Source organism: Aptenodytes patagonicus, chromosome 2, assembly GCF_965638725.1.
Source record: "Aptenodytes patagonicus chromosome 2, bAptPat1.pri.cur, whole genome shotgun sequence".
In the NCBI taxonomy this organism is placed as follows: domain Eukaryota; kingdom Metazoa; phylum Chordata; class Aves; order Sphenisciformes; family Spheniscidae; genus Aptenodytes; species Aptenodytes patagonicus.
Window position 1 is genome coordinate 165701670 of NC_134950.1, and position 18019 is coordinate 165719688.

Below are 18019 nucleotides of genomic sequence, written 5' to 3' on the forward strand. Positions count from 1 at the left end.
ATCACCATCATGTTTCAGTTAGGTTCAATCTGACTCATTATGTTTAGCAGGTGGAAATGTGGTGAGGAACCAGCATGAGAGGCACCAGTGTCGTTCTTGAACATCTCCATGGAAGGTGAGAAGAGGACTGTAAATTAAGATTCCTCTGTGACTCCAGCTTTATGCAATAAATTCAGCTGAGTAACTGAAGGTACTGTGACTTCATTTTTTTTCCCAGCAGGGTATAGTGAAGTCCCAGGCAGTTCAGGAAGGCCAGTGCACTCTGTCTGCATGAACAGTCCTTCCTGGACCATGACTTTTTGTTTCTGGAACTGAACTTTGCTCTGGATTACAATAGTGACAAAATGGTCTTTAGTTCACCTCAATATTCCAATCACCTCCCAGAGGACTACATTGTGATGCACTAGAAACTCAAATTAAAACCAGAAGCTGCCATAAATATCTCTAGGGCAAATTAATATGCCAAGTATGACTCATTTACACTTGAGGAAAGGCATTCCCCTGATAGGTAAAGCTGAAAAACCCAGAAAAGCACAGAGGTTAACCTGAGCCTTTAAGCTGATGAGTTCAATGGGAACAAGGAACATTTGCCCATTAGTTTAGTTTCTGGTGGTCATACTTACCACTTGTAGCAGAGCCAGGTACCCAGCACCAACATTATCGAAGTTAACTTTAACTTTTGTCCAGTAAAACGTGCCTGACACGTTATAGAGTATACAGTCACTCATGTTGTTAATAATTTTAGAGTCTAAAGGCATATCTCCTTCTGTCTTATTAATGCACTTCCCAAATTTCCCAGCAAACAGGTTCACTCCCATGATGCTAAAGATGAGCCAGAAGATGAGGCAGACCAGCAGAACATTCATGATGGAAGGGATGGCTCCCACGAGGGCGTTGACCACCACCTTGGGTGAAACGGGAGAGAGAAAACAGAATTAATGTCAGCATTTATATAGACACTTTGCTAACAAGCTGTTGTGCACCCGTGATTGACTAGGCTGAACCCTCACATGGTGACAGGTGGATAACTACTAACACTACCTAAGGAGCCAGACCACCATTAAAGGCTTCACACATGATTATTTTTTTGCTTTTGTAATCGAAGAGCTAATCTGTTGGCATCCCACCCATGGGATGATGTTTTTTCAAGAGGAATCTTTTAATTCAGGAGCAATCTGCGAAGTCATCATGACATCTTAGATCCTACTGGATAATACACTTCAGTCAAACCATCCCTAATAATCATACGATTAATTGGAAATGGCTGGGGTACATCACAGTGTCTCAAAATAGACCAAAAATTTTTTCTTAAATCTTTTACTGAACTCAGGCCTCCATAGTCCTTAGGTTGTGAACTCTAGCTGTGATAAATTTTGCTTATTTAAATAATAACTGCTTGAGACATACTGTACTAAGCCAACTTCCCCTGTTTGATCAGTATGCATGATTAAAACAGTGAAACCATTCTAAGTTAACAAAAAATGTATTATTTTTTCCTGTGACATGCTGTAAAGTTCCTACACACCAACCCAGGCAGGGCTGTAAACTCCAGCATAAAACCATACATTTTCTGAGGGAAGCACACTACCAAAAAATGTAGTTTTCCCCTTCCTAAGTCAGCAAGGTGTCTCCATATTCCCAGCTTTTGGAGATGCTGCCATTGCACGGTCCAGGCAAAGCTGCCTGACAGCATTGCTGCAGACACCAGCCCCACTACATGAATTTGTCTCCATCTCTGTCTCATACTTTGGAGATTAAAATCTGTTAGGCAGATACTAAGCTCTTCCTCTTCTCCATCTACATTTCTGAAACTGAGACAAGGTGATATTGATCCATAAAAATTAAATTTTATTCAATTGTGAAGCTGATTATGGAAAATGTCAGCTCTTGTTTTCTCTCGTATTAGTGTCCAATTTTCTGACAAGTTAATAATGTAACATTCGTTTCCCCATCATTTTTGCATTGCTGAGGAAGAAAAATACCCGGAAGAGTGAAACAGTTTTCATGCATGTATAGCATCAGCTTCATCTACAATATACAATATAAAATTATGTAGATCTTTCAAAACCCAGATTTATATTTTGTGCATTTATGAATGAAGCTAATTTTCACACAGGAAAAGATGCTTGACCAATTTTTTTTTTTCCTGTATAGGCCCACTAGTGATGACTTTTCAATTTCTTTCGGGGTTTTTTTTTTTTTGCTAATTTTATCTTTTAGTTTTGGATGTTAATCAATTTCTAACTTCATTGTTTTAAGACCAAATTTACTGCGTTAACCAAAATGCCAAATAATTTCCAAATCAAGGGCATATTTGGATACAGCCTCTTGTCAATGTAGCTTTCATTTGCTGCTATGCGGGACAATATTTTTGCTCAATTTTAATCCATGCAGCACAAAGCCGCTGCGTTTATGTTACATATGCTGCTGAACCCAGCTCCCACCCACAAGCCCTGTGACAGGACACAGACATCCCGGTTTCAGCAGCGCAAGCGATGGCCATGCCTGCATCCTGCTTTTTTCCTTCTGCTGAATTATGTTCAATGGCTTGTAGATAACAAAACACGACATGAGGCTGGAGCAAATCCTGTAACACCTCTCCAAATGAAATATTAACAGGGGGTTTCATTCTTCTTTCACTGCTTCTGCTCTTACACCAGCCTGATGCCATTTGGTCTGCTGGAAGCACTCCTGATTTGCACTGAGACAAGTGAGCGGACTTAAAGACCTGAATACATAAAGGCAAGTTATTATAATAAATTCATGTTAAAAGTTCAGCTGCAAACCTTGCCGTGGAAACAGCTGAAGTTTTGTTGCATCTAGGAATAGCAACATATATAGCCATGTATGAGAAAAGGTTTCATACCTCTTGATTTCCATCAATACCTTTATAGGAGAAACCACCTTCCAGGTGACTTCTTTAGGGATAGCCGAGAAACTGAGCCACCTTCTGCCCTAAGCCACAGTGGTGCAAATCTATAGCTTGTGGTCCAGCTGTAGATTTGGTGGCCCAGCTCTCCTGATCTCATGGGCCACCTTTTCAGCCACAGCTGATTCAGATTTTAAATCCACAAATAGACTTGCATGATGCGTTAATACTCCCTTTGCCACAGCAGAGCCCACCAGACTTTCCGCAGTAATTTCAGGCCCAGGCTTTAACTCCTACCCAAGCCTGGGCACAGCTTTTGCAAAGACGTCTAATTTACAGTGTCATGATTTCAAATAACAGACAAAAATTTTATTATTAGATAATCTGTTCCTGGTGTCCTTTGCCCTCACTGTTAGAAACAGGTGCTATATTTTTAGGTTGAATTTGTTGAACCTGAGGCACTAGTCATCTGCTGTTAGACATCTTGTCCTATCATTCCCGTCTTCACTGCGGGTGAGTTGCCACTGAACATTGCTTTAGGTAATTAAAAAAACAGAGCTTCTTTCTAACAGTCATCATTCCTTCAGATTTCTAATCATGCTGCAGAGACTTTCCCATTTTTAACACCCCATTTCCAGCAGTTTGGTGGAATTCCAGTATTGAAGCACTGCCCTATCCCTCTGCTTGCTGGGTTATTTCCCTGCGTATTGAAGGATAGTATTAGTCACCTTATTTATCAGAGCTGTCCAAAAGCTTGTGTCCTGTTGAATGGTCATCCCGATCCCTAAGTCTTTCTCAGCCACTGTTTTCCAAGAAACATCCCCCAGAGTGACCTACTTTCCTCCTCCCGAGGTGTATGATGTATGTGGTTTTATTAAAATGCATGTTGTACCATTGATCTGTTTTTCACTGTGATCCAGATCCGTCAGTATAATTCCCTTATCCATAATATCACTTACTCCACTCACTTTGTGTGTTGTCAGCAAAGATTTTATATTTTCTTCCAGATGCTGTTAAAGTCCAGATTAAGGATAGTTCTTATTCTGAAGGATCCCTAACCCTGAGACACTCATCACCGAATTTACAGTGTCATCACTGTTTACAATTACTTTTTGAGATCCATCACCCGTTTTAAATTAATTTAAAATATGTTTACTTGGCTTGGTACAAAGCTCATGTTTTCATCACGATGTCCCGTAGTATCAGATTCCTCTCTGAAATCTAAGGATATTATATCAGTGCAGTTACCGTCATCAGCATAATTTGTAATCAAATCAAAGGACCATATCAGTTTTACAAGAACCATTCCCATGAAATCATGCTAACTAGCATTAATTATGCTATTTCTTTCCTGCATGGATCTTGTAGCAGCCTCACCATGACTTTGCCTAGTATCATTTTCACATTAAATGGTCTATCATCATCCTACTCATCCTTTTAAAATACTGCAATAACCTCCCTTGCTGGGAAGAAACTTGCAGGGAAATGGCACCTCTGAAATAATTCCCTGATGGACAACAAATGAGGAGACATGGGAGACTTCATGATTCGGGACAGGCAGACCTACGTTAGTTTACGCCGGGCTCTAATATCGTCTGGAAAGCGGTGGGTGACGCAGGGTGGTGGCACGTGCATGGCACCCCCAGGGTCTGCAGTAACTGTCAGGTGGGATACTGGTCTTACCGGCGTCTTTTTGGGGGGCGGAAAGGCAAGACGGCAACAGTTCAGCCTTATTTTGCAGAACTCTCATGGGATGGGAGCTGCTGAGACTTGTGTCAAACTCGGACAGGTCCCAGCCTGTTTGAAGACAGGGAAAGGACTGAAGTCTGATGGTGACGGGTCCTCTTGGCCATCCAAGTGCTACTCTCTGCCTTTGCCTCAGGACTAATTGTTTCCAAAATTTAGGTACAGGGTCAATGAAATAAGTCTCTTACTGCCATATAAATGAGAACTTTCTTGTTCTAGCCATGCAGAAATCTTTCAGTTATTCAAGAAAAATATATTATAATAAAGCAAACTATTATTATTTTCTTACTGTCAGTGTTTGCTTCTCAACATTATCATTATTTAATCCATCACTGCGCTGGCAATTTTCCTGTGCATTCTGGAGCATATGAACTCCTAATAATGAAAGGTCTAACTGTCCCTAGTCATGTTAAATGTGGTTAGACAAACTAAAAATAAAATGATTTGATTTTCCAATAGCACGTATTCTCAATTACACTTTATCATAGTTTACAAGCTAATTCACTACCTCCGATAGCTCAGAAAGACTGAATATATTTCGGCTGCAGCAATGGTAGAGGGAAGAAAAGGGATGTTGAGTCAGGGACCAGGGGAGCCTACAAGTATGAGCATGTTAGGAAGAAAACTTGCTGGGCTGATCTGTGTGTCTGTGCCATGTAGGATCTCCACCAAGCCAGCCTCCTGCTATTCTCAGAAAGCCTCTCGATAGAGATGTGAACTTTTTCACGTTATTTCTTTCCTATTTCAGTCTCACTTTTCCAATGCTTTGGGCTAGTCTTCCCACTGCTTTTCAGGTTTGAATCCAATTTAGTTAAACTGATGCAAAGTCATGAGTGAACATTCTTACATCAGCTTAGAATATGTTAAAAGGGTTTCATTTAAACTTGCAAATCCACCAGTAGAAGCTAAGCCTTCATAAGCCAGATTTAAATTGATTTGAGAGAGTCCATGCACAAATCACTCCGGTAGTTAAACTAGTGCAGCTTTTGCTGATATCAACGTTTGCTCAATTTGCATATGTTTAATAAAGACTTGGAGTGAGGTCATCAGATGACATAGGAGTGAGAGCTTTAATTAACATCAGTAGTGCAACATCACTTTGTGCCAGCTGAGGGTCTGCAGTTTGCTTTTGTTTTATTTTGTGAATAACCTTTAAAATATTGCCTGTGTTTGCTGAAAAGATCGTGGTGAACAAAGCAATTCAGGTTTGGGTGCCCAGATGAATAGAGCCTCTTGAATCTTTTTGTCTTAGCACTAACACAGAGGACAGTGGTCTGCAACTAGATTTGTCTGATCTTCATCCCCAAAAATAATGTGATTTAGATAATCACAAGGTCTGTGGGACAAAGGCATAGATCCTCGGTTCTGGTCATCCACAGAACAGGCAAAGTATGGGCACAGTATTTTCATAAATTGCTCTATCACCGTATTTCCTGGGTTATCTCAGTCGTTAGGCTCTCTAGTCTTCAGTCTGTCTTACTGCAAGGGTATTGCAATGAGAACAGTTAATTGCCAGGAGCTCAGTGCATGAACTACACATTTTAGTCACTGATGATTCAGACCAAAATTTTGTCTACGGGAAATCTTTACCCTGAATATACCTCAGTATGAAAGCTGTAGCATTTTCTTTGGCCTAGTGGAGACATTTGGGATCATCAGACAATGTAAGTTGTTTTACGTGTCATTTTGTCACAGATTTGCTTTATCTTACTATGCAATCTGCAAGATTAGCAGTAACCTCAGCTCATACAGAACACAGTTGTCATCATCTGCAAGTCATGCATGGTGAAGGAGTTAAATAAAGTGCTTATCTAGACAATAATTGATTAGTGTAGCAGGTAGGCTTAACAAATAAACAGGTATGTATGCTGTGCGGATATAACCATGCCGGCAAAGGAATGCAGAAGGGAAAGAGATTGATGCACGAGATGGATGCACGAGACAGAGCAACAAACACAAGCTACATGGTTTTAATGTTGATCCTAACATTCCATATTAAAACTGCAATCTGTTCAAAGGAAAGATTTTATATAATCATTCATTTGCTTTCCCTATCTTTAGCATTTCTAATTTTTGCTTTAATTATTAGTGAAAAAGTCCTTAAGAACTTTCCCAGTCAGTCTCATTTTAATACTTGTCAAAAGCAGGGAGCAAACTTGTAGCTTGGTTATTCCCCTGATACGCCTTATAATTGAGAGGTAATTGTTAGCCAGATGCTTCCTCGGCCAAAAAGCTGTTTTTTAAAGCACAATATGACAAGTTTGGCAGCAGGATTAGTTTATCATTAAATCCACCAGAGGATAAAGCTGTAGTGGTACAATTGCAATCAAGACAAAGGAGGGATTTCTGATTGTGTTGTTTTGATACAGCATTATCATTCATTTCCTTTTGCAGACCAAATGAAGACAAAACCACATGCAACTGTTCCCTGTTACATGCTTGATGTCACACAGTTGAGCTTTGATCGATGCTTTATATACTCTTACCCTCATCCCTTCAAATCGTGACAATGCTCTTAATGGTCGCAGGGCTCGGAGGGTCCTGAGGGATTTAATGGGACCCATCTCGGAGTATCCAAGTGTACTGGCGATGAGGCTTATTAAAGAGACCTGAATGGAGACACAAAGCATAAATCCAGTCTGTTAGTACACTCCTGCCATTTTCCTTCTCTTCTGACTTTCCTTCCTGAAAAGAAACATCTGGTTAGTTGGAAACAGCTGGAACAGTGGGGAAAGAAAAACAACCCTTAAATGGAAGTCATTAAATTAGACCAACACAGAAAAAAGGAGGTTTTTACATCCACGCATATACATAACTCTTACCAACTCACAAACCCTTTGTTTCCAGATTAATGCAAAAATTTATAGAAATACAGACTTTCAAAGACGTCAGTTTTCTTTTAACTAAGCACACAGAAATCCTCTTAATGTCAGGTTGCGCAAAGTTGATGAGAAAAGAGATCACCGTTACAAAACCACCGCTCTGTGACGCCCGCGCTGTAGGTTTCCTGTACGCTCCTCAAGGTGTGTGTATCTTCCACTATTGAAAATATGATGAGTCAAGTAAGTGTTATAATTTAGGGCTTTCTGGATGAAAGCACCTGTAAGATCTAACCATTTCCAGCAGAGATAAAAGATTTTAGCATTACCATTCAATTACCAATCTTAAGTCCTTACTAATTAGAAACAAGTCCTCTAGATTGCTGATAGACATGACTTTATACCATAGACTGTAAAAGAGTGATGTGCATGTCTCTTTGATTCTGCACTTTTTCACTTTTTCTGGTTCCTACACAGCCTCTAAGGGAGAAAGAAACTTGACAGGTGCTCAATGTTGAGGTTCATACCTCTCAAAGACTATTTCTTTGAAATAAACTATATTTTTCCAAAACTGGTGACAGCATGGAAAGGTTCCAATGCTCTTCATGTTCTCAGAGATTTTGTAGTGCCCAGCTGGTCAGAAATGTGGATGCTATCAGGCACAGGACTGGAGTCTGGATGAACTGAATGGAAGCGGAGATTACAAGTCAGATTAACAAACGTGGCGCAACTGGGTTTTGCATGCTCAAGTCAGTGTTCGTAGCCTGAAAATTTAGGGAGCGAGGAACAAACAGCTCTCCAACACCACAGGTATCATGCCAATTTGCATGGATTAAAAAAGGAACCAAAATTAATCCTCACATATTAGAAAATATTCTTTTGTTAGAAGAGAGACACCTATGCATATTGCTCGTCACAGTTACCTCACTCCCATCTTTAGCTGTTTTCACAGCCCCAGTTATCGTGGTATCGGATTGTCTCACACTCAGCAATGTGACTGCAAAGCTTACCTGGAAGAAGTGTGCTTTGTTGCCATTTTAAAGATAGAAGCGAAGTCTAAAACCAGGGATTCTTCTACACTATATAAAAAATAGGTGCTTAATGTAAAAGGAAGCTCTACGCTCCCCCATGAAGACAGACAGCTCTGGTGGGAAACCTTCCTTTGCATTTTAGGATGGGATGATTTTTCCTCTGAACCCCACTGCTGGCTGACCAGCCCAGCATCACCCATGAGGTTTGTGATAAAGCAGGATAAGACGAGCCTGGTCCCCTAAGTCGTGAGCTAGTGTCCTCTACGGAGCTACCTCTCTCCTGCATATGCGTTCATTTATGTACCAGCGCTGCCTGCACAGCTAAGCATCTTTGTAAAACGTGCTCAATTTGTTAAATTCTCTACCTATTGATGGCTTTATTGTGGCATGTGGGTGACAGCAAGCCTAAGGGCATGTGGGTGACAGCAAGCCTAAGGGCAGGCGGTCTTAGAGACACCAAGCCTGGGCTGGGTGCAGCGGGCTGGATATCTGGGGGGATAAGACAGCCCAGATCTGCAGATGACGAAGTGGCACAGAGGCTGACTGTCACGCTTTAACATGACACTCTTTAACAAGGCGTGACACAAACTCACCTCTCATGTACAGACCCAGCGGCTGATGTGGAAGAAGTCTTAATAAACACTTCTGCATTTTAGTGGTGAGTGTGCTATAAAAACATCACAGTAGACAGGCAGACTGGAATCAAGATCTCATGTCTTAGGACCCTTATGCACTGGGGAGGTAAAAATCACCGGTGAAGCCTTTGCTTCCATCTCTAAGAAAGCAGATCTGAACCTGTGACATGAGCATACCTAAGAAGTTCTTTTAGAGTAAGTAATGCTGTAGGCTTGACATATATTCACTAGTAATGCTTCTTTCACCTAAATCCTGCTCCGTCAACGCTCACAGTTAAAGATGAAAATCCGTGTTTGACTTCAAAACCATCTTAAACTCACCAGTGCTTCCAAATTGGGGCAGCACCCATTTTCTGTCTTCCCTGTTTCCTACCAGCCTTGATTACATCCTGTACTCTGAAGATGCATTAACATACAGTCCAAAGCCTTCTCCTTTCATTCACTCTCCCTGTTCACTTAATGTTGCCTAAATAAGGAGAAAGGGCTGAAGGATTTGTCTAATAGCAGCATACTTATATACTAAAGCCATTCAGCTAAGGCATCTTAAAACTGTAATATAATTGGCATTATTGAGATATCATGATAGGAGTAACACCGTGGCACATGTTTCTGTCTTTGGTGGAAAGTTTAGTGCAGAAAACGGCCTTAACCCCACAAAGCCTTGGAGGTCCCTATCCAGAAAGGCTGGAGGTATAAGAAAAACAGCTCAGTGATAGCATGCTCAGTGACAGAAACCAAGATCAATACACTCACATACCAAGGGAAGCTCATTAATTTGTAAAATGAATGTAGATATTTAAAAGAAAATTATTCAAATACAGAGCACCCAACACCCTTCTTTGCTAGCTTCACCCACAATGTCTGAAAATCAGATCTTCTCAAGGTCTTCAAACCGCCTTGGTTCATGCACCTGCGTGCTTCCTCCCTCATATCCTGTAACTCCCCTTTCTCTCAAGGCAGAAGATATTCTGTTCAAATCCTGCAAGACCAGACTTCGGATCTCAGCGGGTTACCATTTTCTTTATAGTGTCCTAAATGTCACCCTGAAACACATCACAGGTGCTGTTGTCCTCCTGACACAGATTTACACAGCATTAGATATCTCTTCAGAGGATTAGGCCATGAAGCTGTGTGATATTTGGCAATGATTTACAAGGCTGGAGTCAGAACTGAGTTTGAGACAACTTGTTTAAATGCTCGGCTGTTGGTTTTGAAGGTATCCCCGTCAAATTTTATTTATAGGAGAATTACTAGCGCAGAGACTTGGCCATTTGGACTTGATTAAAAGTGACCCGGAAGGCTATTTTTAGGAAAAAAATCAAGCAGTTTTCAAAATTGGTGCTGACTGCCCCACATAATCACAGCAAAAGATGAAGTCAGCTGTTTCTGTTACTTTTTTTTTCCTGTTACAAGGCTGTGCAGCCCAGAACTGCTCTAAGGTTCTGCTTTGTGCTCTGCTTGGTATCAGAAACTTGCTGGCACCCAGAAAACACCTCCAGGGTCAACATAGCCTCCAGATTCACAATATGGCACACATTGCTAATCTTTTCTCTTTGCAAATAGTTTTGTAGGCTTTTCAGAAAAAAAAATACCTCTGAAGACCAGGCAGCACTGTAACATTGTGTAGAGCAGGCGAATCCTAAGGAGTCACTATTGCCTAGAACCATTTCCCATAAAATGCACAACCTGCTGTTGGACTTGAGCTTTCACCTCACCTTCGCCTTTCACATGGCGTGTGTGCTACCAGGTAAGCTACAGAGTCTCTCATCCTCCTGTGCTCTTCTTCTGACCCAAGAAGCCTTATTATTGTTCTTGTTTGCAGATGCTTTTCTTCTAGCATCTCCCCTGAGGGTCTTTCCAGAACCTGCTAGATCTTACTAAGAAGCTTTCACAGCTTTCTGTCTAAGCCTTCCTTCCCCTAACTTAATCAATTAATAATATCCTCCACATTAGCTCTAGACTCTTCCTTATCCCCTTGACTTGCTGTTTATTCGGCTCCTCTGAAGTCCCCAGGATGATGCCCTCAGTGGAATTTGCTATCTAGCGTGAGGCCCAGTGTACAACCTGGCCAGCAATGAGGGTCCCTAAGGTGGGGAGTGGTCCTCATAATTTGGTATACGCAATCCTGCCTCCACAGGCATTAACAGCAAAAGTCTCAGCAACCACATGGGCTAGGATTTCCATCACGTGGCAGCTCTTCCCTTTTGCTTTCCTCAGGTCATCTCAGCACAGCCCAACAAGAGCTCAGCCTTGGTGCTATCAGTCACTTCCCAAAATTTATTCCATCCTGAAAGAGTGGAAACCCTGAAAGAGTCAGCATTTACTGCCTGGCTCAAAGGAAGGGTTTCCCAGCAAAGCCCAGGCTCCAGGCAAAGCCACGTTGATGCTACCTGCACACCTTGGCTTCTTCTTGCCATTGTAGACAGGCAGGTGGTGTTGAGCTCTCTCTTATCCTGGCATTTAAAGAAGTTTGTTGCCCCTGTTCCTTACTTTCTTTGCCCAAAGATAGTTTTATCTATTTATCTATTTATCTATATATCTATATAACTATATATCTATAGAGATATCTATAAATATATACTATCTATATACCTATATACCTGTATTTCTGTATTTCTATAGTCCTACATATTCCTGCATGCAAGTTTATCTATCTAGATTTTACAGTGGTTTGTATGGCAGCCTCCTAGAGCTGGGTAAAGGGAGAGATAAATGAACCCCACAGCTTTCATTTTTTCCGTTTTCAGTGTTATGCTCAAGGAAAAAATGAGGGCTTTTAAATCTTGTGACTGCATTGAACACTAGAAATACCAGCCATGGGGATTACCAGGCCTGTGGCTGGAGTGTTGAAAGCCAACCTCCTGTCATCTATGTGGCTTAGCAGCATTAGCAGCTCGGGTCTAGAGTGCCCCATTGTATGACATTCATATGTGTTTCCAGGGCAAAATCAAGAAGACTCAATGAATTTAGACTGCTAGAACACAGGCAATGATCTCTGAAAAAGAGATTAGCCTCACTGATAACTGTTCAAAGTTATTGCTAATATGTTCTAATGAGATTAATGTCTGAATTGCTTAATTATTTTGACAATCCACTACTAGATTATATTTGACCAAAAAACCCCGTCTTATCCAGGCATCGGGATGTTTTTTCAGTAACTGCCACTTTTTTTTTTTACTATTTTAGTGGAATATTGTCATTCTTGAGATGAGAAATATGACTTGTGTTTGTACCCAGGTGGCAGCCATGTAGTGTTAGGTTCCCAGTGTGCTCGCATTGGTGCTCACAGCAATTCATCAGTTAACAGATATGCAGCATTTTTGGACAATTAAAATTGTTCACTATGAACACACAGAGATAAAGTTATACAATAGGTATATATGTGTTCACTATCTGACAGTGACTTAAGAAATCAATGTTGTAAACCAATGTAAACCCCAGTAAAACTGTCAGAAGAGAATTTTAAGGCTGCAGAAAAGCAATCATAAAGTAGGAAGTGCGATAATACAGCTTCCTTTCAGCACACACAGGGGAAACGGTCTTTAATCAAAAGATCACAGCCTCTTTTTCCCAAGGAGCTATTGCATTTATAACAGTAGTGGGGTTCCTTCCTATATATATACACATACATTTTAATAGCATATTAGTAGCACGCACAGACTCCCTAGCCATGCAGCCTTGCTGGCGGCAGTAATCCGACGGGCGCAGTCTTTGGGAGCAGTGTTTCACCTGAGTCTGACAGCGTTTCCTATAGCGAGGAGGTGGGTTTGAACTGGAATAGGGGCCGCTCCTCTCTTTTTCGCATTCCTTCCCACCAGCCTAAAAGCACATCATTTCGGATAACCAGCGAGCATCCACTGGACCGAGCTGGAGGCAGACCTGAGCAGCACCATTCAAAGGCAGATGCTACTCGGCATAGACTGCATTTTTTAATTAACCCCAGATCACCACTGAGATGAATTAATAGCAGAGCCCAGGGAACAAGGAGTTCTGCCTGGGCAACAGTAAAAATCCTTCTTGGCTGGTCATATAAATCCTAAAACTCATGAGAACAAGAACCTCTACTAAATGTCTGCCTGTTGCAGCACACAGCTGTGAGTGATACCCTGCAAGCTGCTGCCTCGGAGAGAAGAGGAGACCTCCTTCCCGGTTTGGGCCACAGCATACGTTTTATGCAGCCAGGGATTTCATCAAATTAACCTGCTTGTTCAAGTTAGAGGTGAGGGAGCGGGGAAAAAAAGGACATCCGAAAGGGAACACAGCAGCAGAGTTGAAAGCTCTGGCTACTTATTTAAATAAGCAGTTTCAGCTAATGCAGGCCCCCAGTGCTTTCCAATAGCTTTCTGTGTGCCCCAGGAACACCTGTCTCTCCCTCCCTAATTGTGCTTTTATTTAAAAAAAAAAAAAAAGAAGAAAGAGAGCTTGGATTACTTGGGGTGCCTCTTTTCAATCCAGTCTGGTTTCTCCTGTCCATTGCTGCCAAGGATAGGATTACCCAAAGAAATCTTCACAGCCCGAGCGGCAGCCCAGTGTCTTTAAGAGCCAGGCCTGCGGTCCCAAGTTGCTCCCCTTGATTTGAAAAGGAACAAAGTTAGGTCTGTAACCCAAATGCAAACTGGAAAAACTACAGGGAAAGGGGAATTTGCAAATAAATTGAAATACATGGAACTTTTTATTGCCACTCTGAAATACTGTTGGAAGAAAAGGGCTTGTAATGAGGTTGGTATTCCCTTTAGCATCTACCATTTCTGAACAGATGTTTATTATCGCCTTATTTTTTTAAAACATCTCTTTACCCTTTCACTCTGACATTGCATTTTCTGCCATATAGATGCCTAACTGTATGATTGCACCTGCCAATCCAGAAATTGCATGTTATTAATGAAGGGCATAAAGTTAAAGGAAAGTCTTAAAATTAGGACACGAGAGAGACTAAGGTGACCTAAAGCAGATTCCCACCTCTGCTACCTGTTTCCTTGAATCACAACCCTCACGTTCAGGTAAAGACTACAAACTCCTCAGGGCTGCTCTGGAGTTAGTCCGTGGCATGGAGATGAAAGCGCGTCTGCAAACGAGTTAATGAACAGCTTCCCTCACCGGCAGTGGAGTTCATTACTGCTTGTGGAGTGCTCTCGTGTATTATAATATGATGGGCTACATGAGTGCCTAGATTAATTATAAACAAAAATTATCTCCTGGAAAGCCCAACGCTACTTCTTATAACTCAGGTTAAAAAAGACTTTTACATCACCCACTCATGTTTTTTTCTCCAGGACATTTCCTCTTCTTTTTTTATTTTTTGTTTCCCCATCTACTACTCGCACTAAAGCTGTGAAACTCTCTTAATATTCCATCTTCTCAGCTTGTTTCCTGGTCCTCATGTCCACGCTTTTCGAGGCAATGTTTCCTTTTCAGAAGGCAGCCTTGTTGCAAACAGCATGTGCCACTCCTGTTGGCTTAAATGCTTTCAAATAAATCATTCTTGCATCCTAATTGCTTCCTGGCGGTTTCCAGAAGAACCTCTTTATGTCTTGCTGTTCTCTTAATCTGTCACCTCCCTTACACCTGCTCAGGCTTTTCTAACATATCCAGTCAATTCCCAAGGCAGATGGCTGTGAATCAAGAATTAAACCTCAGCTAATTTCTGAGGGCGAGTCGAACAACCTGCTGCTGCGAGCTTACATCCAGCGAGACGGCAAACTGACATTGATTTGCAGTTTTCCCACCCCACCCTTTCCAAATGGATTTTCAGCCTGTCTCAATTCACCTTTTCACTGCAAATAGACAACTTTGCCAGACCTCTGAATCCCGTTTACCAGCACTGGGTAGGGATGGATGAGGGATCGCTGTGATTTTTGGGGACCACATGACAGTCCTTGATCAGCCAAACCTTGGCCAAGACCCAAAGTCTTTCTCCTTGTTGCAGCAGCGGCGGCTGTGCGGGTGCAGCTGCCTTGAAAAGTCTCGTATTTCTACCGGGATTTAGAGCAAAAGAATTTCTTCATCATCAACTACATTCTGCTGCTCATCCAGACACCATGCAGAGACAGCCTTTATTTAGAGCAGCTGAAGAGGAAAGATATTCTCCCCTTAAAAAGATCTCCAAAAACACCGCATGATTCATCCCAGGGTACCTTCTTGATGCTGAATGCTGTTGTCAGAAGTAGACGGGAATATGCTTGATTATTATTTATTATTTGAAGATAGTGTTGTAATGCCAGGGCTGCGCATAATGATTACTGAGAGAACATTTCCCTGGGGGCTCAGCCCCATCGACTCTGCTCCATTTCCATCGCAGTCAGTGGGAGTTTAGGTGCTGAGCTGAAGGGATGCTTATTTCTGGACAGGCTTAGGATCAACCTTACTTACATATGACATGATGGGGAAAAAAAAAAAAAAAAAAAAAAAAAGAGAGAGAGAGAAAAATCTGTTTGGGCTGTTTCCACAAGGTGTTGTTCTGGATTTGCTCAATTCCCTAAAGCATTTATTTAATCAAATGTTCCAAATCGATATGAACAATACCAAGTTGATGTGGGAAATACGACAGTCTTAGCTTGAAAATCATCTCTGTTTAGCTGGAGTCTTGAACCTGAGCTGATCCTGATATTGTATTGAATATGCTAGGATGGAGAGGGACTCTGAAGAATTATAGGTTCCCTCATTTCTGCCAGAAAGGACAACGGTACAAGTAGGAGTACATACCAAAAGTATGAGTCCTCATCTTCATTTGCCTTAGCACAAAGCACCCCAAAGCCAGTCATACCAGGGTAGGAGGCCAGCACAAAATCTCTACACCACTGGGGTACAGCGTTCAAGTTTCACCCCAATTCCTTTGATCTCTCACCCCCCTAATAAAGAATCCCTGACCCCCCTGCAGGCTGCATCTCTCCCTTCACTTCTTCCTTCCCCCTCCTCCTGGCACCAGTCTCTTGAGCAGCCCCTGGCTATCCTGGATGGAGCCACAAGGGTGGTGGGAAGACATTTTGCAGTCTGCCACAATTGGGGTTGTAAAGGTGCTGGTCATCAGGGAGAAGAGCTGCAGGACAATCCTCCTCCGTCCTTGCAGAGTATGTGGGACTCTGTCTGGACTGTTAAATACAGTCTACATCTCTGTCCCAGCTCTGATCCTCCGTGCAAGGGAGAACATCTCTGTATAAGGAATTTGGCTGCTACACTCACAGCAATGGAAGGGGTGAAGCAAGCTGCATGCAAGAGCTCAGGGGCTTTATTCATTATTTTCTTTTTAACCATATTCTTCTAAAAAAGGACAATTGAAATGTGCTCCATCTTTAAATAACTTCAAGAAATAAAAAAGGTTAGTAAACCTGGTTCAGCACAATCTGAGATGGGTTTTTTACACCGCTCTCAAAAGTTGAAATTCTCCCTCAGTAATTGAAATTCTTCAGTAACTGTAGTAATTCTTCATATTGCAACTGTTTCACAAAGCGTAGGCAGGCAGTGAGCTAAGCTGCTGCTGACCTTTTCTCCTCACCTTCATTCGCTGTCCCTTTTCCTCCAGCCGCAGTGTGCTTTGTCCTGCTGTGCCTCGTATGAAACCGAGCTTGTGCTTCCACTTGGCAAAGCCCGGTTGCTCTCCTTTTAGCATCTATGTGGTAACTAACATGAGGTGCAAACCAAGATAAGACAAGACATTTGGATGTTTTTGCATGTGTTATGTTGAGATAAAGCGTGGGGAGGCAGAAGGGTGATTTACAGCATCCGCTGACCTGCTAACACACATTAAAACCACTTATCTCATCTTCATGTGGAATATTTTTTTTTCACTTATCCTGAATTAGCCAATATGTGGCAAACCAGCATTTTTTTTTTTCTTTTTTTTTTCACCTTCAAAACCAGACTCCTTGACTTCTGGAGAGGAATTCTATTTCCTATTAGTTATCTGCCGTCAGCAGAGGCCCAGAAAAATGTGTGCTGAGACATCTTCAGAAATCCCACATGAGCATTTGCTTTGAGGAACTGGAAGAAAACTAGTCAAAAATGAGCTCTGAGTAATAGTAATCTGTTGTAACCCATGGATTTCTGATAACTCGCAGAGAGCACTAAGTTCACTCTGAAGATGCTTCTTCAAGTGACAAGCTATATTATTTTTACTTTGCCTCGGCTGTATTTTTGTCATTCTGTTCCTGTGTGCTTTTCTGAACAGAAACTAGATGAAATTCACAGGCTTTTTAGGATCGTTTCCCAGGAATACAAATTGGATTTCAGTGCTGTTTGGGAACAACTCATTACAGCAGATTGCGTAATTACTGGTAAAGCAAACAGAAATCACCTTGCTAATCAACAGGGAATACAGATGGAAAAAACAATTAAAGTAATCAGAAGCCATCAATATTTGCTTCACACAGCAAGTTCTTATTTGTCACTTAAAGACAATCCAACACAAGGGCATAATTTAATTCAATTCAATTTTTAACTAGGGATAGAAAGACTGTTTTAAATTGTTCATCTTAAACTCAAAGATTATTAGCTGCTTTTTAACTTGTCTGGCAGTGAAATATCCTAACTAGAAATCTTAGAGCATGTGCTTTCCAGGAAACTATCTCGGAAAATGTAGTATCTGTATTTTTTTAAGCATTCAGTGAAAATGGTCCATTTTAAACCTGGATTGGAACTAAGTTTTGGTCAATTAAATTGAACCCAAAGGCTGCAATGGAGATGATGGATTTGTAATAATGGACTTTTGTAGAGAGATGACATTAGTGCCCGTTTAAGAGGATTTTTCTGTGTACGCCACAGGCAATGAAACTTGGCTGTGACTTTTTTTCTGAGCATTCTTACTAATGAGTTAGGGATTTTACATCCCTTTCCCGAGAGCTTTCTCGTGACAGCTTGTGTAGGGTACCGTTCTCTCCCCTCTGCCTTCAATGCATGATCAGTGAGTGAAAAAGCTGTTGACTG

At 41.5% G+C, this 18019-nt stretch overlaps 1 protein-coding gene across 4 annotated transcripts in view; it reads right to left on the minus strand.

Moving 5' to 3' along the window:
- SCN5A (sodium voltage-gated channel alpha subunit 5) overlaps positions 1-18019 on the minus strand; it is a 176231-nt gene that overhangs the window by 12943 nt on the left and 145269 nt on the right. For all 4 annotated transcript variants that reach the window (XM_076331980.1, XM_076331978.1, XM_076331979.1 and 1 more), the window contains 2 exons: positions 7102-7224; positions 624-905 (listed from right to left, as the gene is read on the minus strand). In XM_076331980.1, the coding sequence (XP_076188095.1) occupies positions 624-905; positions 7102-7224 (405 nt within the window). The remainder of the gene's footprint in view (positions 1-623; positions 906-7101; positions 7225-18019) is intronic.